Source organism: Charadrius vociferus, unplaced genomic scaffold (assembly GCF_000708025.1).
Source record: "Charadrius vociferus isolate BGI_N301 unplaced genomic scaffold, ASM70802v2 scaffold228, whole genome shotgun sequence".
Taxonomy (NCBI): domain Eukaryota; kingdom Metazoa; phylum Chordata; class Aves; order Charadriiformes; family Charadriidae; genus Charadrius; species Charadrius vociferus.
In genome coordinates, this window is record NW_009649864.1 from 2,059,674 (window position 1) to 2,086,277 (window position 26,604).

General features: G+C 39.1%; 1 protein-coding gene across 1 annotated transcript in view; it reads left to right on the forward strand.

The window, feature by feature from the left end:
- The window catches only part of YY1 (YY1 transcription factor), a 25,016-nt gene extending 1,611 nt beyond the window's left edge, over window positions 1–23,405 (forward strand). The window contains exons 2-6 of the mRNA XM_009891083.1: window positions 6,477–6,511; window positions 8,474–8,636; window positions 18,325–18,385; window positions 20,888–21,046; window positions 22,135–23,405. Coding sequence (XP_009889385.1) covers window positions 6,477–6,511; window positions 8,474–8,636; window positions 18,325–18,385; window positions 20,888–21,046; window positions 22,135–22,317 — 601 coding nt within the window. The 3' untranslated portion in view covers window positions 22,318–23,405. The remainder of the gene's footprint in view (window positions 1–6,476; window positions 6,512–8,473; window positions 8,637–18,324; window positions 18,386–20,887; window positions 21,047–22,134) is intronic.
- The last annotated feature ends 3,199 nt before the right edge of the window (window positions 23,406–26,604 follow it).

Consider the following 26,604-nt stretch of genomic DNA (forward strand, 5'->3'; position numbering starts at 1 on the left):
GGAGCCGGGGGAAGGCGGGAGGGGCGCGGCGGGAGGGGAAAGCACCTCTTGGCCCCCGCGGGGGCTCCTCTCGCCGGCCTCGGAGGGGACGGCCACAAACAACCGGCCCTTCGGAAGCGCCCTTGTGAGCAGCCGGGGTCTGACAGCCGAGAGCCGTCCCGGGGAGCCGCGGGGAGGAAAGGAGCGATCTCTGGTTGGCGCTCGGAGACCGTTCCGCTTCTCCTCGGCGAGGTCCAGAGCTTTGAATCGGGGCTCTAAATAGGCGCAGGGAGTCCGTGTTGTGTGAGGTTGTATATGTTTTTTGAGGACTCGGGTTTGTTGGTTTTTTTTGGGGGGGTGGGGGTGGTGGTTTGTTTTTGTTCTTTTTTTTTTTTTTTTGTGGGAGCGTCTCTTAAAGGGAATAAAATCTTGTGAAGGTATTTAATGTCTGTGGGACTTGGAGTAAACCTGCCATGCGCCTGCCCTTGTCACTTATGTCATCTGCCACGATTTTCTGATCCTTTCCTTTAAAATCCTAGGCGGGGGAAGAGTCTGTTTAGTCAGCAGAAAAGTGTTACTGGTGGCACATTGGGTTTTTAATTTAATCTTTTTTTTTTTTTTTACTTCAAAAAATGTGTTGCTGGCAGCTAGGCTCTATAGTCAAAGTTTGGTGCTAAAGCTATGTAAGTGTGGGGAAAAACGCAGTCAAATAGTATCAGTTCATGTAATATTTAAATCGGTGTGTGGTCTTTGAATAGTAAGTCGGTAGTCTGTCTTGCATATCATAATTTTTGTGCTCTTTTATTTTTTTTAAAGAGTCTAGTAAGATAGAGATACTCTTTAAGTTTCTGATGTAGTCTAAAGTGTTTGCTTTCTGTGATGTTTGTGAGTGACCAGTAGTTGTTAGAAAGGGCAGTGTTGTATTGGATGGCTGAATTCACTTGTCTGAAAAGATGAAAAGAATGGTGATGCTGATTTTTTACTCTCTTTTTAAATATAGGCAATTACTTAGCAAGTTTGACAGTGTATGACACCTCTGGTATATCAGCCATATATATATATGACAGCCCGATGAGTCTCATCAAAGTTCTCTGCTTCTTGATGAGCAGGAAAGAACTTTCTATACTCTTAAATAGAGTTTCCCAAATACTGTTCAGTAGAATGGGGTTCTATATGCTTCTGTGTGTCATTGTATGAAACCTGAATAAATCTTGCAGGGTAGGGTGTTTTTTTTTTCTTAGAATTGAGCATCCAAGCAAGAAAAAAGATAATAGAAACTACTATAGTCTTTGGGTTTGTGGAAGCTACCTAAGATAGCTGAATGCAGGTGGGTGTATGACTCATGAGCTGGCAGGATACAGGACCTCGCTGAGATCAGTTGACAATTTCTAGCGTGCATTTGCACTCTGAAATTCAGAGTGCCTGATAGGATGCTTCCTTAGAGCTTCTGCATGCTGATTATTACTCGGCTGAAGTGAAGCATGTATATAATCAATACACTTGATTCTCTTCCTGCGTACACAACTTTTACATCAGGGTAGCCCTATTGATTTCAGTGGTTTTGTTCTGTATGAGCATGACCATGCAAGTTCAGTGGGAATGATATCCGCTTGTAATTTACTGGAGATTGCATTGCGTTGCTACATTCAACTCAATTATATCCGTGATGCAGAATACCTATTTTGACTTGACTTCTAATGCCAAAAAAGCCTCCCAAAAGCAAAATCACAAAATAAACAGGCAAAAGTATTAAAATTTGACTTCCCCTCCCTGTGTGCGTGCATGCACACGCGCCCCCTGGTTTCAAACAGCCTTTGGTAATATCCTGCTCAGTTAAGAGTGTTGTGTGAAGTTTTACTGAGCCTACGGGATAGGCTTTTATGTCTCTTACACAGCTTATTGAATGTTATAGAAATGGTCTGAAGTGGTCAAATGCTGAGGCTTCGTTCTGTTCTCTGCAATTTTAGAGGGGGAATGCTTGCCAGAAAAATTCCAAAAGAAGATAAACTGGGGGGGGGAACCACCCTGAAACAGAACAAACTACTGGCTTGTGAAAGGGCAGTTGTACTAAAGTTTCCCTGCAGAATTAGGCATGCTTTATTTTGAACAAAGATAGTAGTTTTGCCTCTGTATTTCAACATAATTAAAGACTTGCTTGCACACTGATGTAATTGACTGGTTTAAATGCTTAGCAAAAAGGTTATAAAAAAATGAATAGTAAATAAAGCTATGCATCAGGATAAAACAATGAGCCCTATATTGCTGTTCTTGGGTATTTGAATTGGGAAGAAGGGCACTTTGCTCACCACAGTGTGGGAAGACAATGTGAATTAATTACTTGCTACTGTTTTCTAGTGCTGCTGTGTTAGCTTGTACATGGGTGGTACCAAATTTAGCCAATCATAAATCTTTGTCCATAAATGAGTATAACAAGCCCAGTAGCACCTCTTGAAATGTGGAGAAATAATCTGTGAAATATATAGCAATGTGATTAAAGGGGACTCCTTGATCCTTGTCTTGTTACGGGGTTACTTAGAAGTTGCAGTACTGTTGTTGGCAACGGTTTATACTTACCATAACTTCTCTTATCACCTTGGTATCTATGGTGATATCAAACTTGTGACCCGTGATTACTTTAATTAAAGTGTTTGGTTTGAAACAGGAATGCTTTGTTCTAGTTCAGATTAGCTTTCCAGATCTTCAGAATGGAATTATTTGCCTTTCTTCATGTGTGAAAATAGGAACCGAACAAAGGCGTTCTATTTTCTGAAATGGTTGAAGAGGTGTATGTGGTGGATACTTTAATTGCATTCCTGTAGTGTGTTTTCTCTATACTGTCTAATATCTGTCCTCATTATTTTCATTGGGGTATCTTGTAAGGGATTTTAAAAATGGTATGTAGTCGGTGGTGCTTTCCAAGTGAGACACTCCAGTTTGTACTAGGAAAATTGTTTTTATGAAGTGGAATTTATATATGCCTTTGCTAGATAATCAGCTTTAATTCAGTCACTCTTCAGTGACTGATGACTCCAGGTTGGGTACACAATAGTGCTGGGGGAGAGGAAGGATCATTAGAAATGACTTTGTCAGATTGTGCTTGCAAACCTGATTCTTAGATACAGGAGCATTTGGGAAGCTGGTGCTGAAACGCTGGCTCCATCACACCAAATGCTGGAATTTCAAGCAGCTGGGGCTTCATTTTGAGGGGGAGAAATATATTAGTGTAACTGCATCTGCTTCTAGGTAATTACTCGTAACTCTGTCGAGCTTTCAAACCTGAAATAGGTGTTGGCTTCAACTATTTTTGTTATCATAGTCTGCAAGCTTTGGGCTGAAATAGCACGACCAAATAAACATTGCCCACAAATGTTAAACTGCTCAAGTAGCCTATTCCTAAATGGGAAGGACAAAGATGCAGAAGTTAAGTGTATGGTTTGAACATGATTCTTGATAATCTAGGAAGCCTCTGCTGTGGACCTGTATTTGGAAGCTCAAGGGGTTCGTGTTGGGCTTCTGGAGCTGTCTTCAAAACCTCTTAAAAAAAAAAAAAAAAAACAACAAACAGAACAAAACCTTTAATATCCTGAAAAGTAGGAGATTGTCATTTGACTTTATCAGATTGCAGGGGTGAGAAAAATAATTATCTGCTGTCTAACTAGTTGTCTTACATAGTATAGATGATAGATGAGTCATTTAGTTCAGTTGTGGGCCTGTATTAAGGATGTCCAAAATTCTTTGCAATGACAGATAGGTAATGAGCTTATATGAAAATTTTTCATAATGGAGGCAGAAAGGGATTGTCAGGTGCCTTTAAAATACTAAGATGATAATCTGTTTCTGACTTTGATTAAAGCAACAATATAGACTTTTGGTATCTGTAAGCGTTGAGTCTGCCCTGACATTTTTGCCAGTGAACTAGAGAATAAGGCAGATACTTGCCTGCAGCTGTTCTAAGTATCTTTTCAGTGAAGTGAAATACATGAATGTGCTTCATCACTTAAAATGTCTCAATTAGGTTTCCTCTTTGCCCACCTTCAAACTAGAATCCTCTTACTTGCTATTGGATCCTTTCCTGAGAGGTCCATGTCACTTGTATGCTGATGATTGAGAAGGTCATAGTGCTTCGGCACAGTCTCTCACAAGTGTTGAAGTCAGATGATGACTATTGATATATGCGGTGTTTTTGTCAGTTCATGTCTCAGTAGTGTGAAATAAGAGATGGGTGACACAAGGAAAGAAGAACCTGTTCTCCATCTGTGTGCAACACACATCAGAGGGAAAGTAACCTAGCAGCCGATTAGGTGAAAAAATGACATACTGTGCAAATGGAATTTAACATTCAGAAGTGTCTGCTAAATAACTGTATTATTTAACAAGCTAATTATGGTTCTTTGCTTTCAAACATGACCAATGAACTAATTTGCCTGAGGAGATTGCAATGTGGTAGCAATAACCAAGCTGTTACCACAGTGCCTTGGTACTGCACAGTTGCTGAATACATCCTTTATCATGCAATTGCATTTCAGCTGTTCCTAAAAACAAATGTGTTTAACTGTGTGATCATAAAAAGAAAATGGAAGCTTAAGTGATGTTCATCCTTTTAGTTGGTAAGCGGAATGTCTTTTAACTTGGTACTTTGGGGAGGAAGCTATAGGATTAGGTTTCATAGCTTTGCTACCAGGTGTACCTTCCAAGTTCCCTTTTGCACTCCTTATTTTCCTCAGGGGAACACTGATTGAATAATGATGTGTCCTCCCTGCTCTGTGACAGAGGAGGAGGATGGCTCAGAGAACAAGGGATCTGGAAGTGGAGTACGATGGCTAAAATCAAGAACCACTGAGGGAGAAATACTGACACGGCTTCTTGGGTTGGGAGTTAAGGAGGTCATCTTACAAAGCTGGGGAGTTCCAGTCATGTCAGTTGGAGCTAGCTACTGTTCTAGAAATGTATGAAATAATGGGGTTCTGAGGTGGATAGAATTTCTGTGCAACAGGACTGCAAGAGATGGAGAAAGTGTGGTAATAAGAGCAAAAGGTTATCAATAAAGTCTTGGGAAACAGATTCCACTGTGTTTTGTCATTGATCTGTTGCATGGAATATGCGGTTACTAGTTTTATCCCAGTAATCTGGCTCCTTCCTACTTCAGCTGGTGCTCAGACTTAGTAATCTTAAAACTTCTGGTTATTTCACCAATAGAAATATGTTTTAAGTGGTAGTCACAAAATATGGCTGGCTAAAATACTGAGCTTTCACTATCTTAGTAAAAAAATGTGTGTTTGATGTACTTGCTTTGAAGAGCAGAAGTGAATCCGGTTCAAGATTTGTATTGCCTGTATATAGGGCATGAGCTAAGTGCAGATGGAAGGACACTGAACACGAAGATTTGTTTGGGTACATCCTAAACAGGTACATAGATACTTAGTCTGAATTGGGTTGTTCTATCTTAATGTAATTGGGCATAGAAGGATGTTGGGGGAGATCTGTGGTGTCTTTAACAAATCGGTGTTTTACAGTTTTATAAGATTAATATTGTACATAGCTATTGCAGCAACTGGTAGTGCATGTTTTTGTGAAGATAAAGTGGTGAACCGATTGACATGCATTCACATCTTCAGTATCTTTCAGAAGACAGGACTAAAATCAAGTTTCGAGTTGCTTACAGAAAGCTGCATTAGATGTATAAAAATAGTGCTAAATACACTCTGCAGCAGAGTGCCTTATATTTGAGTCTACTGTACTCTCAAGTGGTTTTAAGGGACAAAACAAAGCAGGACAAAACATAGCAGTTAATTTCCTTTTCCTGACTGGCTCCATGGCTCTGTCCGTATTTAGCTTGTATGGGTGGCATCCAGATTAGCTTGGCATGGGCATAAACTGCATGGAGTTACCATGCCTTATTTGTACCGTACTTCTCCAGAGGTGTCACTAGAATTCCTGGGTTGTGTTCCTGTGTTTTGCTTTGCTTTGGTTGCAGCGTGTTTGATTCTCTTGATGCTTCAGGAGAGGAAAAGGGGGAAATAATTGGATGTCATGGGCAGCAGGACTTGTTTGAAGGCAGAAAACCTCAAGCAGACAACCTGCCCTGTTTGCAGTGAGAATATTGGTTAACTTGTCAGCCTGAGTGAAAGTTTGTTTGGACTTTACCCTCCAGACTTTGAGCTGCTTAGTCCAGGTTAGTAGGGCATCACAAATAGACTTGTGATAAATTCGTGCATAGAGGACATTAGTAAAGTTCTTCCAAACTTCTTCCGAGGAAGTGTGTGGGTGTTTCTCTTTTTGTTTTGTATTCTCAATGAGTTGATGAAGTCATAGGATGGTCTGTAACTATGATGGTCTGGATACTAAAAAGCTACTGAAGTCTGCTACATACTTTTTCAAAAGTAGCAACTTTTTGGTGTGAACCAGGTCTTCTTTCTTGAAGGATGTTAGCCTGACTTAATGCTTTCAGGTAAATGTTTTGTATTTTCAGGTAAATGTTTTGTATTTTGTTGTTTTAGTCTGTTTTGGATCAATTTATTTTTTAAAAGTGCAGGTACGTGCTGCTATAGAGAGACTGTTTTTTGGTATAGGAAAATTTAGGGTGTTTTTTTTTTTCCCATGTAACTGTCAATATATTAAGGGATACTTTCTCTTATTTTCTGCTGTATCAAAGCAATATGTTCTTGGCTTTTCACGTTTTACTCCAATATCCTGTGGAATTGATTTCTGTTGGCGAGCTTTGGGGAAGGCACTGAAGGTGACTTTCTTTCAGTTTGACCCTCCAGTAACAAGAAAGCATTGTGGGAGCCTTTACGCTAGGGAAGGAAAGAAGAGCTTATGGAATGTATACAAAATTTCCCTATTGAGTCATGCATCTGATCTGAGGCAGGAAATGAAAACTTGTTTCTGTTATGAATGTCATCAAACAGTCAAACTGGAAGTCGTGGGTCGCTGTTGAAATGGCTACATTGAAAGCAGCTGATCTCATTCTAGTCTGCAGCAGGGAGAAGGCATTGCTTTTAGCTTTCCAGAAGTTCTGTGCTCTTCTGGGCTTCATAATGTCTTTTCTGTGGGCATTGCTAAATATCTTTGCTCAAGTTCTCTTTGGAAGAACAAATTGTTGCCAAATTAGAGGTTTATTGACTTGAATTTGTAACTCCTGCAGATGCTGTAAAACTTATCATATAATCCTTGCTTAAGGTAAATTCAGTTGCTTTCTTTGAAGCACTAATAAAGACTAAAAGGTAGTGTGGTGAATGGTAAACTAGATTAGAATTTAAAAAAAAGTCCAAATAGTCAGTGTTTCAATTTATTCTCAGTTTAATACTGCAGATAGTATTTTCTTATTAACACTCCTATCTTTGCAGTGTTGGAGTCTATTTTCCTCTTTCACCATGGAACGTGTACATGAACTGCTATTTGATCTGGTAGATCAGATTAAACCCCAAACCAGCAGTAACATTTCTAGAAATAGCTCAGTGGCAAACATTAAAAGCAGGCATTACAAATTGAATAGAAATTTGTCCGTAGTATATTTCTTTTATTTGCGTATGTCTTGTCCTCTCTTTCCCAATCTAAGTTACTGAGTAATGAACAATGTTATTTCCTGTGTTTCTGTTTAGAGGGGGGGGAAAGTGGGCTTGTTTGTTTTCTGCCTTATGTTTTTCTTTTTTTTTTTTTTTTTAAATTGAGGAAATGCTATTTCTGTCCTACCACTTTGTATTTCCATTTCTTAAACACCACCTGCGACATAAGACTTCCAGATATTTTTGTAAATACTTTGACTTTGCAAGCCCTTTGTATATAAAGTGACTTGCAGAATCTGCTCCCCATACACCGGGTAGAAGCAGTGCAGTGGCAAGTTTATTAATGTTTAGCTCCCTTGGGAGGGAGACACACTGTTTAGTTTTTTGCCTTTGTTCAGACCTGTCTGCAAGTGTTGAAAAACTTAATTTTATGGGCAGGTGCCGAAGCCCATTAGCAATTATTTTTAAATTTCTTGTCCCTCTGTGACGCTTCTGTCGGAGGTCAAGGAAGTCTGAAGACTCTGAAGTAAAGATCAGTAGTCCTAACATCTCAGGGTAAGTATCTGCCATTCCTCTGGTAGGCTTGCTTGGTTACTGACTGGTGGAGAGATCCAAAGGGGGTATGGTGGAGGTTAGTCTTGAAGAGGTTAAGGAATTGAAGGGCATTATTTCAGGAAAAATACATTATCTTTCAAATGCAGCCAGCATTTGTAGGGTTGTTCCACTTATTTCCTTATTTGTTTAAGTAGATATGTGACTTCTGCTTTTTTTTTTTTTTTCCCCACTGTGTTCTTTCTGTGTTCTTCATGCTCTAACTGTGTGGATGGGTTTTCTTTTTTTGCTCTTTACAATTAGTGTGGAAATCTGGAAGTGCAGTGTATTCTTTTAAATGTACAGCAATAGTGAATTTATATTGAGATGCAGCCTGATAACTTACATGCTGGTTTGTTCTTTAGTATGTATTGAATTTGGTATTTTGTGTATTTCAGATGATAAAAAAGATATTGACCATGAAACAGTGGTGGAAGAGCAGATCATTGGAGAGAATTCTCCTCCAGATTACTCAGAGTACATGACAGGGAAGAAACTTCCTCCTGGTGGAATACCTGGCATTGACCTCTCAGACCCCAAACAACTGGCTGAATTTGCTAGGTAAGTAGGAAGAAAGGATCATTAAACTAAAATGGTTTTCTTTCCATTGGTTTAGCTATGGAAGTGTTAGGCAAAATAAATGGTAGACTTAATATGACTTACTGTTCCATTAAATAATCTTCTAAAACAAGGGACTTGATTCAGAACAGAGTAGCTGATACCATGTTAAACTGGGTTTTATATTCAGCAGTGACTTCTTCAATGACTTCTGGTCTTTACATCTCGTTGGGTAAGACAGGACCTAAATACACTGATAGACTGCATCTTTGACATGATAGAATGTATCTTTCTTGTGGAGCAGCCTTAGATTCTTCAGCACCGAAGGATCTGATAAGCGAAACGCTGCCTTTGGGTTGTTCAGTACCAGAAAGCTAGACTACAATATTTAGTTTGTAAAGCTACTTACTGTTCTTTTTTACTTACTTTTTAAGCTGTAGGTCTCAAACTTCTTTTTAATGGAGTCATGTGTCTTGCACTTTCAAGTGCCGCTGATAATTGCAGTTTCACAGTTGTAACTATACCGCTTGGATTTTCCTCTAGTGAATCAGAATTGTAGCTCGTTTACATATCAATACGTTGACCTGAGTTACAAGGTGACTTTTACTTTCAAATAGAGGTGAAGTGACGGCGCGGGGGAGTACTGAAAGTGTCATGTGTCTTTCCCCCCTCCCGCCCCCCCAGCCCCGCAGAGCCCCGGCTCTGCTGCCGAGTGCTCAGGGCGGCCAACGACCACCAGAGGGCAACCGTGAGGTCACCGGAGAAGTCTGCTTGGGCACCTGGAAGCTGTGACACAATGGTTGCCTTTGCAGGGTTTATTTGGTCCCCTTCTGTGTGTGCATGTGGTTGTAATTACCAAAGGCGTACTCCTCCACTCAGTGCATGGGCAGCCTTAATGCTGGTGTCTCCAAATATTTGAACACAACTTTCAGCTTTCTGCAGCTGCTATAATCAGTTTTTCTCATGTTGAAATCAAAATGTGTGTATGAAGCTACACCCACCTTCATTATTTTCATAATTTTTCAGTTACCAGCTGGCTGTTCTTCAGAGTTCTAGTGCACAATTCTGACACTTAGAGCAGGTGGATGGTCAGATGTTGTTACTCTTAATTCCTGGGTCAGCTAGTAGAGGGAGTAGTATGCTGCTTCCCCCCCCCACCCCCTGCCCCGATCTACTGGGTTAGTTGCTAGATGGCAGGAACTGTTGGGACAAGTTCTGGTCTGGCTTCTTAATTAGGTGGATCTTGGTGTCCAGTGTGCATCTACTGTTCTTTCACCTTTTTGATCCTTCTGCCTTTTACAAGATTTTTCTGTTAATTCTGTCAGTGTGTTTGTGCCGGAGGATTGCCAGCACAGCCTCATCCCACAGTTATTTTCGATAAAACTATTGAACTGGATTTTGAAGGCTCCTGGTAAGATAGTTTTGCAGGGCTTGCTCCCTGTTTCAGGCTATCAGATCTGGAAATGTATAGAAACACATCACGAAGATCTAAAATCAGGGTTTTATCTGAAGTGGTTTGTGGTTCTAGCTATTGATACTGTTGTTACTTGTTTTGTTGACAAAACAGTTGTTTTTCCTCTGAGACCTGCTGGAAGGTTAATACAATTTTTTGTGAAAGCAAATGTTTAAGTGGTAGTCTGAGTGTACATAGCGTTCTAATCCTAAAAGGTTACTTACACGTTTCTGCTCATCATGTGCTTAGAATGGTATTCTCAGTTATTTTAAAACATGCTGAAACCTTTGGTTCTATTAAACATTTAACTGCTGAATAGCTATCTTCTGTTAGGAAGTTTAAATAGTTTCTCATAGGGTATTCTCCATGCAAATACTGAATGTTTTTCTCCAGATTGGTTTGAATACTTGAAATGGTTGCCAGGATTTGGACTTCTTGAAATTACCAGATTGCTTCTATCAGATCTGTCTGCATATTTCTTAATACTGTAAAATATGCTGCATCTTTGGGTTTTAGTTAGTTTTCTGTTGCAAAAATAGTGGCAGCTGGCAGCAATTTAAAATTGCCACTTTTTTCATTCATGGTAGAATGTTCTAGGAAGTTCTAGAGCTAGAATTTGTAGCAGATGATGGAAAGATTGAATTCTATGTGTACAGTCTCTTTTCTGTTAATATATTTCTGTACAGCAGATAAATTGTAATCCACTTCAGCCATAAGACAAATATATGGTGGTAGAGTAAGAAACCTGGGGGGACATCACCTTTACCAGTATCCCCAAGTTGCCCAAAGCCTATGAAGAATTGTTCTGATAGCTTAATTGTAGATATGTGAAAACTTCAAGCATCTTCTGTTTAAAGACGGATTTTTTGATTTCTTGGTCAGAATTGATGACTAACTTCAAAAAAAAAAAAACCAAACCAAAAAAAAGCCAACAACAAAAAAAAACCCCACCGGGTTAGTTGTATGTTAGGTCTTAAGTGATTGTGTATAGCTGAGGCTGAAGGAAATGGGTGTATTAGAATTTGCATTTTGCTTGTTAAGGTCTTGGTCCTCTTGCAGTGAAGCATTTTGGAGGGACTCCTTTTAGCTAATAACATGAATTCAAGCATTGGCATGTACAAACCTATTTTTATACTGATCAGTTGCGTTGTTGATCTAGATAGCTGTGTGCAGTATCACTGGAACCCTTGCATGGCAAACTGGAAGAAAAAAAAATCAGATTGCATGTACTGGAATTGTGTTTGGAGGTCCTAGGAATACAGTTGTTCATGTGTTTATTTAGTGTAAAATTCTGTGAAAGTTTCAAGCATTACTTGTTGCTTTATGATTCAGAATTTTGAAATTCTCAGTAGCTGCATTCTGAAATCTTTGAGCAGCAAGTGAAGTTGAAACTTACTTTTAAACTTAAGTAGCTTCACGTGCTGTGAGTAACGTTTTGAATAACAAATTTGTATTTTGATGACTTGAAAAACAATTGTGCACATTCTGCATATAAGGAAGTGTGAACTGGCTAGTAAAATTATATGCTAAATGTATTTTGTGCAGTTGTGAGCAAGTTATTTTGGGTTCCTTTCCTGTTTTCGTTAAGGTAGTTGGAAGAATCTCACGATATATTTGTAGAAATTAGCTACTCAAAATCAAACTAGATTCACTGTTTATAACTATGCAACTTACTTTGACTAAGACATTTGCTTTGATTCTTGGGAATAAAGTTCTGAGGTTAAGTTTAAACGGGCAAAGCTTGAATTCTAGTGATAGGAGATTTCAGGCAAGGTTCTGGAGTTCTGATCGTGGTCTGGTTATTGAGAGGTAGGGCAGGGGTGGACTTGGTGCTTGAAGTCCTCTGTAGCCCTTAAAAAACAAACCAAAACAAAAAAGAAACCACCCCCCCCAAAAAAAAACCCAGACTTAAAACTGTCATAATTCAGCATCTGCAATGGACACCACTGCTGCTCAGCAGCTAGGTGGCACTAGAAGAGTGAGCAGTTACACAGTCTCTTCTGATACAATGGTCTTTTGCCGCTTTTTTTAGTGCATTTGTCATTGAGTCATGTAGCAGGAATCCGGATCCTTTAACTGTAACTCTTATGGCTTTTCATGGAAAGGCTTTTATACGTTCTAAAACTATTGGAAAACAATGTGAATAAACAAGCTGTGTGAGAACACGAAGATGTGTTCAGTAATGCATAGACACATGACCGTAAATTATACCTGATTGGGTAATTTATCACCTTTTACAAATTATTTTGTTCTGTCGTAGGGCTCATGCATTTTCTCAAGTATGCTTTAAAAATGAAATAAAAAGGAAAAAAAAAAGTGGAATTTTCTTAGGCAATCATATCAGAATGTGAAGCATTAGTTGTGAATGATCTGTTCAGAAAAAAAGAAAACCTAATAAATTACCACATTCCCATTTGATACCTTTGACTGGGATGCTGGAAATCCCCTCAAGTGAAATAAAATGTTTTCTCTAAATTGATGACAAATAATTTCGTAGTTAGCTGTGAAGAAGCCATAACTGCTTAGGAAGTAGCACACATTTCTAATAGGTGCATATGGCACATTCCCTCAAACGAAGCCTCTAAAAGGGATATCCGTGATTGCCCTCTCCCTCCCTCTTACCCTTCAGACAGATACATGACTGAGCTGGCTGAAGACAGCAGAAACAGACATCAGTAAAACTAATACATAAGAGGGGAATATACTATAGGTGGGAAATTGGCACAGTAATGGGTCCTAGTGGTTAAAACTCCATGGCTTTATCTTCTACTATCTTAGTACCTTTACTGAAGGAGAGCCCTTGTGAGGACTGCCCTTCCTTTCTATCCACTTTCCAAAATGGATAAAAAAACAAAGGAGAGGAAACTGCAGTTTGAAATCGGACACCCTTCTTAGAAGTGACAAAGCATTCTGGCCACCTAGATTTATGACTTAGGCCTCTTTATGAGGTATATGCTTTTTGTACTGTTTTTGTTCTTGTTATAGAGTTTAAAGGGCAGTAAATTGACAATTGCTTTACCCTAAGTGGTGTTCTGGGGGAGGGGAAATCTCTTGCTCTGTGCCACACTGAAAAGGTCACTCTCACTGTTTAAACATATGATATTCTTCCAAACTTGTAATTATTTTTGCCAGAATCTTGGAGTGAAAGAACTTTTTCTTTTTTATGACATTTTCCAACCTAGCTGTGACTAAAGCATGGTAAGACACTGGCTGTGGGCTCTTTGGTTGTAGATAGATTCCTAGGACACCTTGCACCACTCCCCTTTTGTCTGTTTATCCAAAAGCCAGTCTAGCCAGTTTCAGGAGTTTTCAGCACAAAGGAATTAACTGCCGCAGCGTAGGGCCATGACATTCATGTTATTTCTGCCTCAGCAGGGCGGTACAAGGAGAACAGCAGGAGGAAACAGATCCAAAGTGGTGGTGACACTGCTGATAGAGAATAACTTCCTCTTCTTTTAACTGTTCTTAAGGATGTGTCATTGGCAGAGGTGAATATCACTGCTAGTTGTCAGAGACCTCTAGGATGTGTCAGAGGAGTTGCTTGAGAGTAATGCTATTTAGGTTTGACTTACATATAGAGGCAGAAGAAAGGATGTGAGAACACAGAAGTTAAACAGGCAAAAAACTGAAATGGCGGAATGACGAGGAGATTCTATACTGTTACTTGCTTTTTGATTTGTGGATTTCCATTATTCCTAGCTTTAACATGGTTTCTGTGGCTATCTACAAGACAGTAATAGGTTGTGAAGGTTGACAGAGATTTGGGGTGGAGACTGGTTCCATCAAGGTACAGTTCTTCAGTTCAGCTGGGTAGATGAAAGGATGTCATCAGCTGTTACTTGCTGATATTGCACAGTGACAGAGTTGCTTGCTTTATTTTGAGGAACGGAGTAGTTTAATACCTGTGATTTCACTCAGTCTTCTTTATGCATGGATGAGAGGGTGTGCTTTTATGGAGCTCGTTCTGTGAAGCTATTGGGTTGCATACCTTCCTGGTCCATCTGCTGTCCCCTATTCCCTCCCTCCACCCCCCAATAAAAATTAGCAGACTTAGCCTTTAATCGCAGTGTCCCAGTGCCTTGGTCCAAAAGGTGCGCTTGCTAGTTTTTCACGGTTAGCTAGTCTGCTGTTGCTACTCCTAGGCATGCCCCATCTAAACTCACTTCAGAAATGAAAGTTCTGGTCTTGCCATGTAAATTGACTTTCTGCAAAGGCAGCTGTTTCAAAAGGTCCACCCAGGTATTAACATGTGTGTCTGTAGTTGTTTTAAATACTGGTATGTGTTAGAGATCTGTTTTTGGTTAATGTTTCAGGCTAAGAAAACTTGGACGGAGCTGGTAGAGATGCTCTACTGGGTGGGAGCCAAAAGTCTAACCACCAGCAAGAGCTACCTGCAACAGTGTAATTAAGATCAACAGCCCAGGTTGTAGTCTGGTCTCCTTTTGCAGAAAGTTAATTTTAAAAGTAAGACCAAAATCTTTTTTCTAATACATTTGAATATGTAAGTCTTTAAATTCCTCTTTGAGTGATTGTCTATATGGATTCCACAGCCTTGTGAGCAAGATGGCATTTTTTTGACAAAACGATTTGTCGTAGCTGTGCCTGTGGTGTACATGCCCTCGTGCCTTTAATCGACGTGTATGAAGGGCCAAGCAGCTTCTTGCTGCCTGTGGCACTGAGATGTAACCTGGACTCTGTTTGCCACCTCGTCCTGTTGAAGTGTCTGCTTCTGTTTGCTCAAATAGCTTGGTTGCCTGTGGAACCCTGTGCTTATACACAGTCTTGTTCTGTATTTTAAGCTTAAGCTGCCCACTTTCCATACTTCCAGGAGAAATGAAAAGATTTAAAATCTGCCCCTTTATTAGCTAAAACTTGTTACAATTTTGTAGTTACTAGGGACTACATGTTTTTACATTCAAACATATTGCTGGGCTGATGGTCCTCACTTCAGAAATAAAGCTTGACAATTAAAAAGTCAGCTTATTCCAGAATGGACACTGATAATGTTACGTGCCTGCTCAGACACTGAACTGAAAAATGTAAGGTGCATGTTGAAGTTTCCATCTGTCCCATGTCTGACCATCCAGTTTAGCTGCGGTTGGTTCCTCAAGCTTCCCGAATACACTGATCTAGAAGCTTCCTTACTACACTGGCCAGGGTATTTTTCCCCCTCACTGTACTTCAGCAGCCTGTTACAGATGACACTGTTGTGGCATTTCTTTCTCAAAGATTGACTTAATACCAGAGGCAATATGCAAGAGTTACAAGTAGGATTTAACACAATGATCAGTGGGGTCTTACACCAAGTGTTGTTAAAAAAAAAAAGCAGGCACTGCCCACTCTTTACCACATCTTTTGTTAGTGATTCCTTTTCTGTCTAGTCTCTCCCTTTACGGGTGGTCAATTAAGACTTCAGAACAATAGTGTTTTTAATCATTTTGATGGTGTCACAGACACAGATCATGGGCCTAAGAGTTTTTTTGCTTTGTTTTTTGGGGCTGGAGGAATGACTCGGCCAACATTAACAAGTTGATAGAGTTAGAAGTAAAGGAGGTGGTTTTGGCACCAGCTTTGTCCCCTAAGGGTGTTTGTTCTCTAATGGCTTTAAACCATGGCACTTTGTTCTCCCATGTCCTGTCTTATCAAAGCATTCTCCTTTGTCCATTTTGGCATAACAGATGCTCGTTTCTGTGCTTTTTCCTTTTGTAAAAATCGTGGCGACGTAATAAGGAGAATCCCATGCAAAGGGTAGTTGAAAGCTTTCTGTGGAGGTAAGAAAGCTTTAGTGTGTATGTATAACCTCAGTACCTTTAGTACTATCAGTCTAGAACGTCACTGGAGAATGTAGTTGGTTGGTCAGTTAATCCCAATCACTTGTTTGGATTTAGGTCTTTAATACTTTGGACAAAGAGGCTGCATAAACTAAACACAGCACGATCATTCTGTATCCCAATTGGATTATATAAATTAAGTCTAACCAGTAAGGTCATCTAAGTTGGTCTGTAATCTTGGAAAAAGAAAAATTATCGGAAGATAAGATAATAAAGAGGCTGATCTACAGGAACAGATACAGTTTGATGTGTTCAAGATGGTTCTGCCCTTAAACTGGTGAAATATTTAGGTAGGCTGCTGGTGATGGTGTGAGAGGAGCTTTGTCAAAACAAATACATTACACCTGTGTTCTAGGAGCTGTTAGTGTCTGTAAATGAGAGGATTGTTGGATATGATACTCTCCATCTTCCATATTTTTGTCATGTCTGTATTTTTAACTTTGCAGAAGAATGCAGCGTTCTTCAGTTGGCACTGTATGTATTCAGTGTAGCCTGGAGATGCTGAGCCAGCAAGAGTTTCCTAAGCGTCCACTCAAAGAAAAGAACAAATGCAGGCTCTAAATCCTTGGGTTTTAACGTGTCTGTGAAGTGGCTAACTGTCAAGTGCTTTAGTCCCTATGTGATCACTTGAGCTGCGTTGTATCTGCAATACTGAGAGGAGTCAGATTGTTTGAGGGGCAAATGATAGCCCACAAAGCCATGGGAGACTTCTCCATCGCATATGACTCCAGCGGCAGTTGTAAGGACGTTTTCCTGGATTCAGTCTTCAGGACTTCTCAGGGAGGTTTTTCACTGCTCTTGCCTTAATTCAACCTCACAAAGCCTTCTGGTGCTGTCCTCTCTAATCTGTCCACATGAAGGTAACAGATGAAATGGCAAATTCCAGCCATACGCATAGGAATGTGACAGTACCAAAAGAGACTGGACCCTGCCTGCAAAGAAACAAATGCTTATGTGGTCGAATTGGAGAGATTTTATCTTATTTTCCCTCAGCTCTTGGGAATTGTTTTGAATGCTTAGAGGTTGCTGTTTAGCCACTCTTAGATCAATTATTAAAAATGCATGTAAAAAAGCACATGTGTGTACCACCTGGAAATCTCTTCCCCAAGCCCTGTTCTTCCGTATCTGTTTGCAGGAACTGAACTCATGGGGATTAAAACTGTCTTGGAGAGCAACAGACTCCTCTCCTTCTTAATGTTAAGAATAGTGATTCTGATAATTCTCATTCTTTTGTTAAATTCAAGCCACCCATATCTGTTTCATTGAGACTAGAGAGTACACCAGAAAACCTTTTGTTTAACTTAAAGGTGATAGGTAGCTACCTTGTCACACAGAACTATCTTGTACTGTATTACCAGGAAAAATGATTCAGGAACTCAGATAAACCAGCTAGCTCCCCTTCTACAGCAAGGTGTTGGAATGTGCAAAATCTCATTACTTATCTAAGTGAATCTCCAGCTGTAGGAAGTGCATTTATTTATGCCTACCTACCTCTACCATAAGGTGAAGAAAAGCCATTTCTTTTTGATTTTTTGAAGACAGCACTACAGGTGTAAGAAATAAAGATAGGTAAAAGTGCAGTGTATTTCCCTGGAACAGCTTCCACGCAGCAGACTCTTCTCTGACGTTCAGACAAGTGGTTGTTACAGCAGGCCTGTTCTAACATTGTTTTCTACAGGGAGCCTTAATTATATTTGAAACACCTAGCACATGCAAGCAATAGTTTGCTGGGCTCCTTATGTAGTCGGTTGGGACTAATTGCGGCCATAAAGTAGCAGTGAAGATCCCTATCAGCAACCAAGAGTAAATAGATGATTGCTTGTCAGTTGCCAAGAGTGGAATCCATGTGTGCAGTAGCTTAAATTAAGAATAATTGCAGTTTCTATGTTTATAATGGATGTCTACATTGCCTAATTAGATTCTACAAGTTGCCTGCCTTCCCTGCTTCTGTAGAGTCTTCTGAAGTCTTGTGTGGTGAAAATACTGAAGAATGATTGAGGCTACTCTGTCCTTCATGTCCTGGTGTAGTGATGGAGAGAAAGTGAAGATAAATAGGCCACATGGGTATTGGCACAAGAAAAAATGAGTTTTCAAACAAAACCTCCTAATTACAGTTAGAGGGTTTTTTACGACTTATAGTATTTCGGCATATTCGAAGAACTAGGAAGGTAGTATTAAATGTTTTATTTTGTACTTGAGAGGTCATTCTGGAAAAGGTGAACTTTCCAAATGCTGAATTGTACTGATACTATTATTATAAAGGTTTTAAAAATATTAAACTGGGTACTACTCATGCACGTAATACTATCAAATAAGTGAGTGCATTGTGCAGGCAGTTAGGGGAGAAGAACTGTCTACTAATGTTTTTCTACTAATGTGTTGGGTTTTGTTGTTTTTTTTCTTTAAGAATGAAACCAAGAAAAATCAAAGAAGATGATGCTCCACGAACGATAGCTTGTCCTCACAAAGTAAGTGAAGTGCTCAGCTTCTGAGTAGGTAGTAATTTGTAGACCAGAATTTTGTATTGATGTTTTCTCTTGAGAATGAATAACTAAAATATCTTACTGTTAATAGACTACACTCAGTTAACTGTATTTTAGTTATCATTCTTTAGAGGCTTCCTTGAAAACCTTTCACTGAATAATATATTATTCCCATTCCTTGTCTTAAGGTTAGTGCATCCCTAATCTTCTGGTAACCATGATGCACAGTCCCTAACATGCTGGTTTTACTGTTGTGATTTCCTGCCACCCAAGAATACATACTTGAAAGAATGTTCTGAGAGCTGTTCAAAGTACGTTCCTAAGATCTATATATCCTCTGCTTGGAAACTGTGACAGATTTGGAGTCTAGATCAGGAATCAGCAATTTATGGTGCAGATGCCAAAGTCAGCATTATTGGAAGACTGAATTACATTCCACAGAGCTGGAAGGTGCATCACCATGAGAGAGAGAGAGAGGCATCCTGGAGATTCGATTCTGATCCACTGGTAGCTGGGAAGCCTCTGTCTTGAATAAATGTTGCCAGTCACCTAGATTGGTAGCATCTGGCTTTACTGCATTATCCAGCTTTTGCAGAGCTTCTGTTGCTGACTTGGTCTGTAATGAAAAAAGACAAATACAATCTTGCTGGCTTCTGGTCTAGATAAGTGCGAGCCTAAGCAAATAGCCAGGGTAGATAGCTAGCTCTCACATTAGAGAGTATGAATAGAAGGCTTCTTTCTGACAGCCATAGTCTGAGGAATGTGCTGGATTCATCTTTGTGCTTTTATTGATTTCCAGTTCTTCACGTTCTACAAGGTCATGTTTTTATTGTAGTATAGTATGTGGAGATACAGGAACAGTTACTCCTTACAATACCGAGGAATGCTGCCTTCATTTCTTTGATTTACTTTTTCATAGCCTCAACTTCATCTGAACAGGGGAAAAAAAGAATATTCTGTCCTTCCATTTTCTCCCTTCTAGTGTTTCTAGGCTTTGTGCATTTATGACTTCAGTTTAGGAAAGAAAAATATTTTCTTTTAGAAGATGTAACTGCTTCCCTCAGGCAAGCAGGGGCTTTGAAATAAATGCAAAACACATTGATGGTATGTTTATTTTGGTGCTGCTTTGCCCCACCCAGTTCTGTTGTGTGCAGTGAATGATGGCACAACAGTTCGTAAATCAGCCAAAGAAATTCTAGTGCCTGAAGAGAGAACTCTTCCCGAAAGTGGCATTTCCGTGTCTTTAAGAAATAAGGAGTATTTAAATGTGGCTATTAGTTTGGGGGAGGGGGGAGAAGTAATTTCCAAAGACAAAGCGTGTGGAATCTAAGATTGGAAGTTGAATGTTCCTTTAGGTTTTGTTGTCAAATTTTATGCCTCGTAACAGAGTGATGTTGGTAGACTAGTTTTATGTAAGTTTAAACAGCATCACTTGGAGTACAGATAGAATTTACAGTTGTTAATAGATTTTATGAAGGATTTTGAACCTTGAGGAAAAACACTTATAAAACATATGATTAATGTCCATTGATTGTCGCTAAAAGGTGGAAAAAAAAAATGTATACGGAGATGTTAATTAAAGAGAGCCCCAGGTCGCTGCTGCCTTAAGTGTACTTTGGAATCAGAAGTAGTATTCCTTTGTGGATGCAGCATGGACTCCAGATTAAGACTTTTGATGCTGTACCAGAGTTAATGAGTTTAGCTTTAGGCCGTGTTGGCACTAACTCAGGGATTCTCCATCCCTACCTTATTCAGTTGCCCGGTATCACTTAGTAGGTTTAAACCGTAGAAGCAGTGGCAATCTCATTATATTTCAAGGTGGTAGCGATCAATCTGCTGCCGCCGGTTTGGACAAGGTAGTTCCTGCAAGTTGTTACGTGCGGGAAACCCTTTTGCTCCAGTTCTTCTCAGGAATGAGGAGGACAGAATGTTGGGAGGTGGAGCGGTGCATGTACAAATTGGTACTAGAGAATAATCTGTGGTATATTAGAGACTATATCATATATTGTAGTACTCAGAATATGGCACACTGAGGAATATACCGTAGGTATCCATGAATTATCATTCTGTCTTTTGTTTGTGTGGGGTTTTTTTGTTTGTTTTTTTTTCCTCTGAAACTGTAAGTGCTTTTGTTTGGTTTATTCATTTGCTTCTATCAGAGCTGCATCTTCTCCATGGTACTGTCCTGTTATTCATTTGACTACATGTGGTTCATAATACTAAGTGAGGACAGGGTTTGGGGTTTTTTTGTTTGGGATCGGGTTTTTCGGGGGTGGGGGGAGGGGGTTTGTGTCAGCTTTTCAAATTATTGGCTTTCTTGGTATTGTCTTTTTTAAAAAATAAATGTAAGGGGTCTCCTTTTCAGGGCCAACTTTTAAGAAAGTATTCAGGATATGAAAGCATTTTAAATGCTTGTACTGTAGCAGATAAAGCCTTCTTTATCAGAACTAGCTTATCTACTAATTGAGTTTCACTGTTCTTTTTAAGGGCTGCACAAAGATGTTCAGGGACAACTCTGCCATGAGGAAGCATCTGCACACTCATGGCCCTCGAGTACACGTATGTGCAGAATGCGGCAAGGCCTTTGTGGAGAGCTCAAAACTAAAGCGACATCAGCTAGTTCATACCGGAGAGAAGCCCTTTCAGGTATTGTTAACCTCCAGACATAAGTACCACAATTTTATTTGGTAAATGTGTAGACTGTAACTGTAACCCAGCTTCCATATGACTTCAGGGATACTATGTTGTTTTCTAAAATCAGATAAGGCACTGAATGATGATCTTAAAAATTGGAAATCCCCTTAAGCTAACTAGGCTGTCATTTAACTATTTCCGTGGGCTTTTGTTAGAAATTAGCAAATTGTATGTACATGCGAGATAACTTCCAAAATATGATGTAAAGTTAACCCCTTGAAAAATTAAGTCTGTGGTTACTACTGAATGAGTAGTAACATCTTTTCAGCTTAGCATTTGTGGACATCTGAGACTGGGGGCTGTTAGTATCATGAGTCAACTGAACAAATTTTCAGTAGCGAGTATTAATCAGTTTTCAGCAAAATGATGGTAGTCACTGAATCTCTTTCCGTTCATATCAAGTCACGTGAGCTTCTGCCACCAGAGGTCCCCTGCCTACTTCCTATGATACTCCTTATAAATCTTCTTTGCAGGTATTCAGTCTTGAGCATATCTCGTTCTCCAGTACATGTTTAAGATATATATTTTTCTATTGACTTTTTAAAAATAAATCATTTCAGAAACTTGATTTGCAGTCCTTAGGCATTTACTTAGATGTATATGCTGGATCTGCTATGTGGTAAATATAAGTATTCACTGCTAAACATGTTGCCCCTTTGTATTCCAAGCCCATCTTAGAAGTAAAGCTGGTAAAATGAGCAAATTATCACTGAAAGCGGGGAAATTCTGACCTGAAACATTGCTTCTGTTTTCTAGTACAGCATAGCAAAATATTGTTCTAGATGCAGAGAAAGGTATTTTTGGTGAAAGCATTTGCTTGCAAGCTGGAAGTTATTTTCCCTGCTTGAAAATAGATATACTACTGTGGTAAAACAACTTGAAGTATTCAGGTGATATCCACAGCTTCACCTGTAATAATCTTCAGCATCTAGCTTCATGTTTGTGTAGTGTAGTGACTTAAAGAAAAGTGTTGTTTTAATCAATGATTGAAATGACTACTATTTTGTTAGCTAATGGAGTATGTCTTTTCCTTTCAACAGTGTACGTTTGAAGGATGTGGAAAGCGTTTTTCACTGGACTTCAATTTACGCACACATGTGCGAATTCATACTGGCGACAGGCCCTATGTTTGCCCATTTGATGGCTGCAATAAGAAGTTTGCGCAATCAACTAACCTGAAATCTCACATCTTAACACACGCTAAGGCCAAAAACAACCAGTGAAAGTTGGAAGAGAAAGCTCTTGAACTCAAAGCATCTTACAGGAGTATGAATCGGAAATAAATACGCCTCCCCTTTGTATATTGTTTCTAGGAAAGAATTTTAAAAAAAAGAACCCTACAAACCTAAAGGACGTGTTTTGATAAGTAGTAAATAAAAAGCAAAAAAAAACCAGAAAAAAAACTTTAAGGTGACGTTGCTAAGATGCTCTACCTTGCTCTGTAATCCCGTTTCAAGAACACGGTGTTTTGTAAAGTGTGGCCCCAACCGGAGGGGTCAGTTCATGAACTTGCATCAAAAAAAGACAATTCTTTATACAACAGTGCTAAAATTGGACTTCTTTTCACATTCTTATAAATATGAAGCTCACCTGTTGCTTACAATTTTTTTAATTTTGTATTCCAAGTGTGCATATTGTACACTTTTTGGGGATATGCGTAGTAATGCTATGTGTGATTTTCCTGGAGGTTGATAACTTTGCTTGCGGTAGATTTTCTTTAAAAGAATGGGCAGTTACATGCATACTTCAAAAGTATTTTCCTGTAAAGAAAAAAAAAGTTATATAGGTTTTGTTTGCTATCTTAATTTTGGTTGTATTCTTTGATGTTAACACATTTTGTATAATTGTATCGTATAGCTGTAATGAAATCATGTAGTATCAAATATTAGATGTGATTTAATAGTGTTAATCAATTTAAACCCATTTTAGTCACTTTTTTTGGAGAAATACTGCCAGATGCTGATGTTCAGTGTAATTTCTTTGCCTGTTCAGTTACGGAAAGTGGTGCTCAGTTGTAGAATGTATTGTACAGGCACTGACCTTTTATTAACACCTGATAATATGTACATCCCGTGTAATAGAAAGGGCAACAATAAAACAGTGGTCCTAAAGAAAGAATATGGCAGAAAATTATCTGTAAGCACAGTCTATTTTCTTTTGTTGTCCAGAGCAATCCTAGTTCCTCTTGACCTCCCAGAAATTGGAAGCTAAATAAACTCAAGTTTCCTTTACTTTGCATTCAATTGCAATGATTTGTGATGAAATTACATATTGCCACATCAGGTGGTATACCTAAACAGAATTGGTGGCTGTAATTCCGTTTTTGAGTGACCTAGACTTCCATTAACTGGAATGGTGGATTTGGAGACTTGGCAGTGTAGTGGGGGAGTTTTCCGTGTGCCTGGACAGCAACTATGTGAAACAGTACAGTAAATAGCTAAATGGGCACCTTTGTTCGGTCAGGGTAAGGAGTCTTAGAGGTTTAAGTGCAGAAACAATAGAAAGTGGGGGAATGGTAGGGTTTGAGTGGTCATACCAGAAAAAAAGAAAATTGTCTTTTTCTTTTTGCGAATTTGGTTGACTGAGTATAATGATGACAGTTCTTGGTACCTCACTGGACACCTTGTACTTCAAAACAGGAATTCAGTTCTCGGAGAACTTGATGGAGTTTTGATGGTCTAGCTAAAAGTGGTTACTGCTCAGTGGTTCAAATGTTCAAAGTAAGAAATTTGCAGATATTATAGTAAAATGTGATGGATTAATAAACAATATGCTCAGAAATGCATAAGTATTACTTTTTAGAGGGATGTGACATATTTTAATATAGTAAAAACTGTTGTTAATATTTTCTGAATTCTGTTCTTACAAGGTTCATCATATTTTTCATTGCTAATACAGTAAAACTTACTTTTGAGTACAGTTTCAGTGGTAGTGGAAAAAACACGGGTAATAACGAAACTACGCTTAAGAGCAAGGGAATTTTCATCTGTACATAAGTTAATCTGAACACTGCAGCTCTAGTCTGAGGTTATTAGGGGTAGAAAGAAAAGTGGGACATTTAATTGTAAAGTATGCATTAGAATTTTGGCAGTATTTTTTTTTTATATAAGCTGTTCTTGAACGGGACAGTATACTGAAACTTGTATAGTTATAGTTAAATTAAATTCTGTGTACAGTTAAATTAGTGTCTATTCTTTTTGGAAGGAAATAAAATCAGTTCAGTCTAGTTCTAATTGACCCTACATTTTTTCTTAAACAGTATATATGATGCTGTTAGGCTTGCGCAGAAGTTTGCTTTCCTGTGTCATAAAGTGGTACCCATTTTATTGAATTGCAAGGTAAAGAGATTCCTTGATGGTGTCGGTACTTCATCCTTGAACATTTGAGACTAAATTATTTATTTTAAATACTGATTTGAGGATTAACTGGAAACTGAAACTTGTATTGCCCCTAGCTATATTGTATCTGGTTACGGAGAGAGATCTGAAAAATTTTCATCTACACCTCAAATCGGTAGCATTCAATACACTTCTGAGTGTAAGTAGCAACGCTTAGCATGAAAGATCTGGCTTTGTATCTAGTTAATTACATATTGGGTATGAATAAATACTTGCATTGAGCAGCTTCTGTAAGTTATTTAAGCGTTTAAAAGTATAATTGGCGCATCTTGTTCTTAAAACATCATGCCTAGTTGATTCCAGAGTTCTCCTTATGGATTTTCAGTGAAGAATTTGCAGGCTTTGAGAATAGAAACCACCATTGCCAGCCTACTGTTGACAGGTTCCTGCATTATATCACCGATTTGTGAGCAAATTCAGGTAAGGGGAGGAGAGTCCCAGGGGTGGGCAAAGTGTAGCCAGTGGTTTTAAAGCTGGCAAAAGACGTAAGTACTTATTCATGCCTGTTCATTTGATCTTACATTTCGTATTGCCTTGCCTGGTCCTGCTGCTGTTGAAATGGAAGGAGGCAAATTCTGTAGTTGCGTGTCTTTTGGACTCAGACTATTTTTATTTTTTATTTTTTTTAAAGGTAGAACTGAATCTGTAGTTGCGTGACTTTTGGACTCGGACTATTTTTATTTTTTTTAAAGGTAGAACTGACTATAAACTTTTCCAGCTGTGTCTATTTGTGGTCGGCCAGTAGCAGTAGGTCCTGCTTTAAATACAGGACCTACTGTATTTAAGGACAAACTGAACTTAAATGGCTGTTACTTCTGAAGATTTGTTTCTATTGAAAAGGTGGTCTGAGGAGCCCAGGTGCAGATTTGAAATGCAAAGTGAATAAATTGTTAGTGAAACAGAACTGAGAACTCCTTCCTCTCTGCCAGGACCTCAGCTGAACTTGCATTTGACTTTAGTTGTCTTCTTTTTGAAGAGTTTCACTGTTGAATTGAGGTAGTGCAATTTGACACTTTTTTTTTCCCCCTACAGTGGCCACAAATTGTCAGTCGACAAAGCCAAATACTGAACACTTTCTAACAACATAGCTTGTCAGCAGTAATGTGCTTTTAAAGGCAGACGAGATCCTTTCCCTCTGCTAATTCCACAATAAGTAAAAAGCAGAAGAAGCAATAGTTAACAGAAACGGCAAAATTATTGAGGCCTTAAAATGTTTGAATAAAGCTGATCCCTTCACAGTGCTGGATAAAGAGGAACGGCAGTGGTGATAAAAGGCGTTTCCACTTGGTCATCACTGGCCCTAAGGTGCTCACAGGTTATTTTATCAGTGCATGCCTTGGAAAAAACAGGACTGATTAGTCTTTCTACTGAGTTAAGATGGGCAAACTCAAGGACAGTACGTGATGAATCGCATTCTTCAAAATGTGGTTCGATAATGCCTTGAAGAAATAGAGAGAAATCAGTATTTTTGTCAGGGCTGCTGGACAATCAGTCTAGGAAGTCTGATCAGTCGCGCAGTAGCCATCGCTGATGTTGGTTAACCCAGTTGTTCTGTAGTGATGGCACTTAGGAATAATAAGTTTTTCATCTTTACAGCACCTTTCAAAAGTCTGTGTGACAGTGGCTTGAGAAAAGGAGGGCAGTAAACAGTGTTTGTGTGAGCATTAAGTTTTGACTTCTTAGTAACTGCTCCAATGTTCCTGTATTGCATAAAGCTATGGAGAAATTAAAGGACCTTCAGAAGCTACAGAACTTGGGATGGATTTCAAAACTGAATGTTGGGTGTAAATTTTGTGGGCAGGAATGAAAATAAAAGTTGGACTTGGGACCAGTGGGCTTATTCATAGCTGTGTAAATGGAGCAGTTAAAATGCAGCACTTCCCTTGAGAAGAGTGCAAAGGTGTCTTCTATCTGCCTGATTTGGCAGTCCCAGGGCAAAAAAAAGGAGAGTGACGTGAGGAAGAGGGTGTGAGACCCCACTGTAGAACCCAACAAGTAGAAACCCCTACACAGTGATTTGTAAAGGTGCAAACAAATTAGAGGAGGAATGCACGTGCTTGTATTATCACCAGACTTGGTATTCATTTTGATCATATGAATCGATCTAGTATC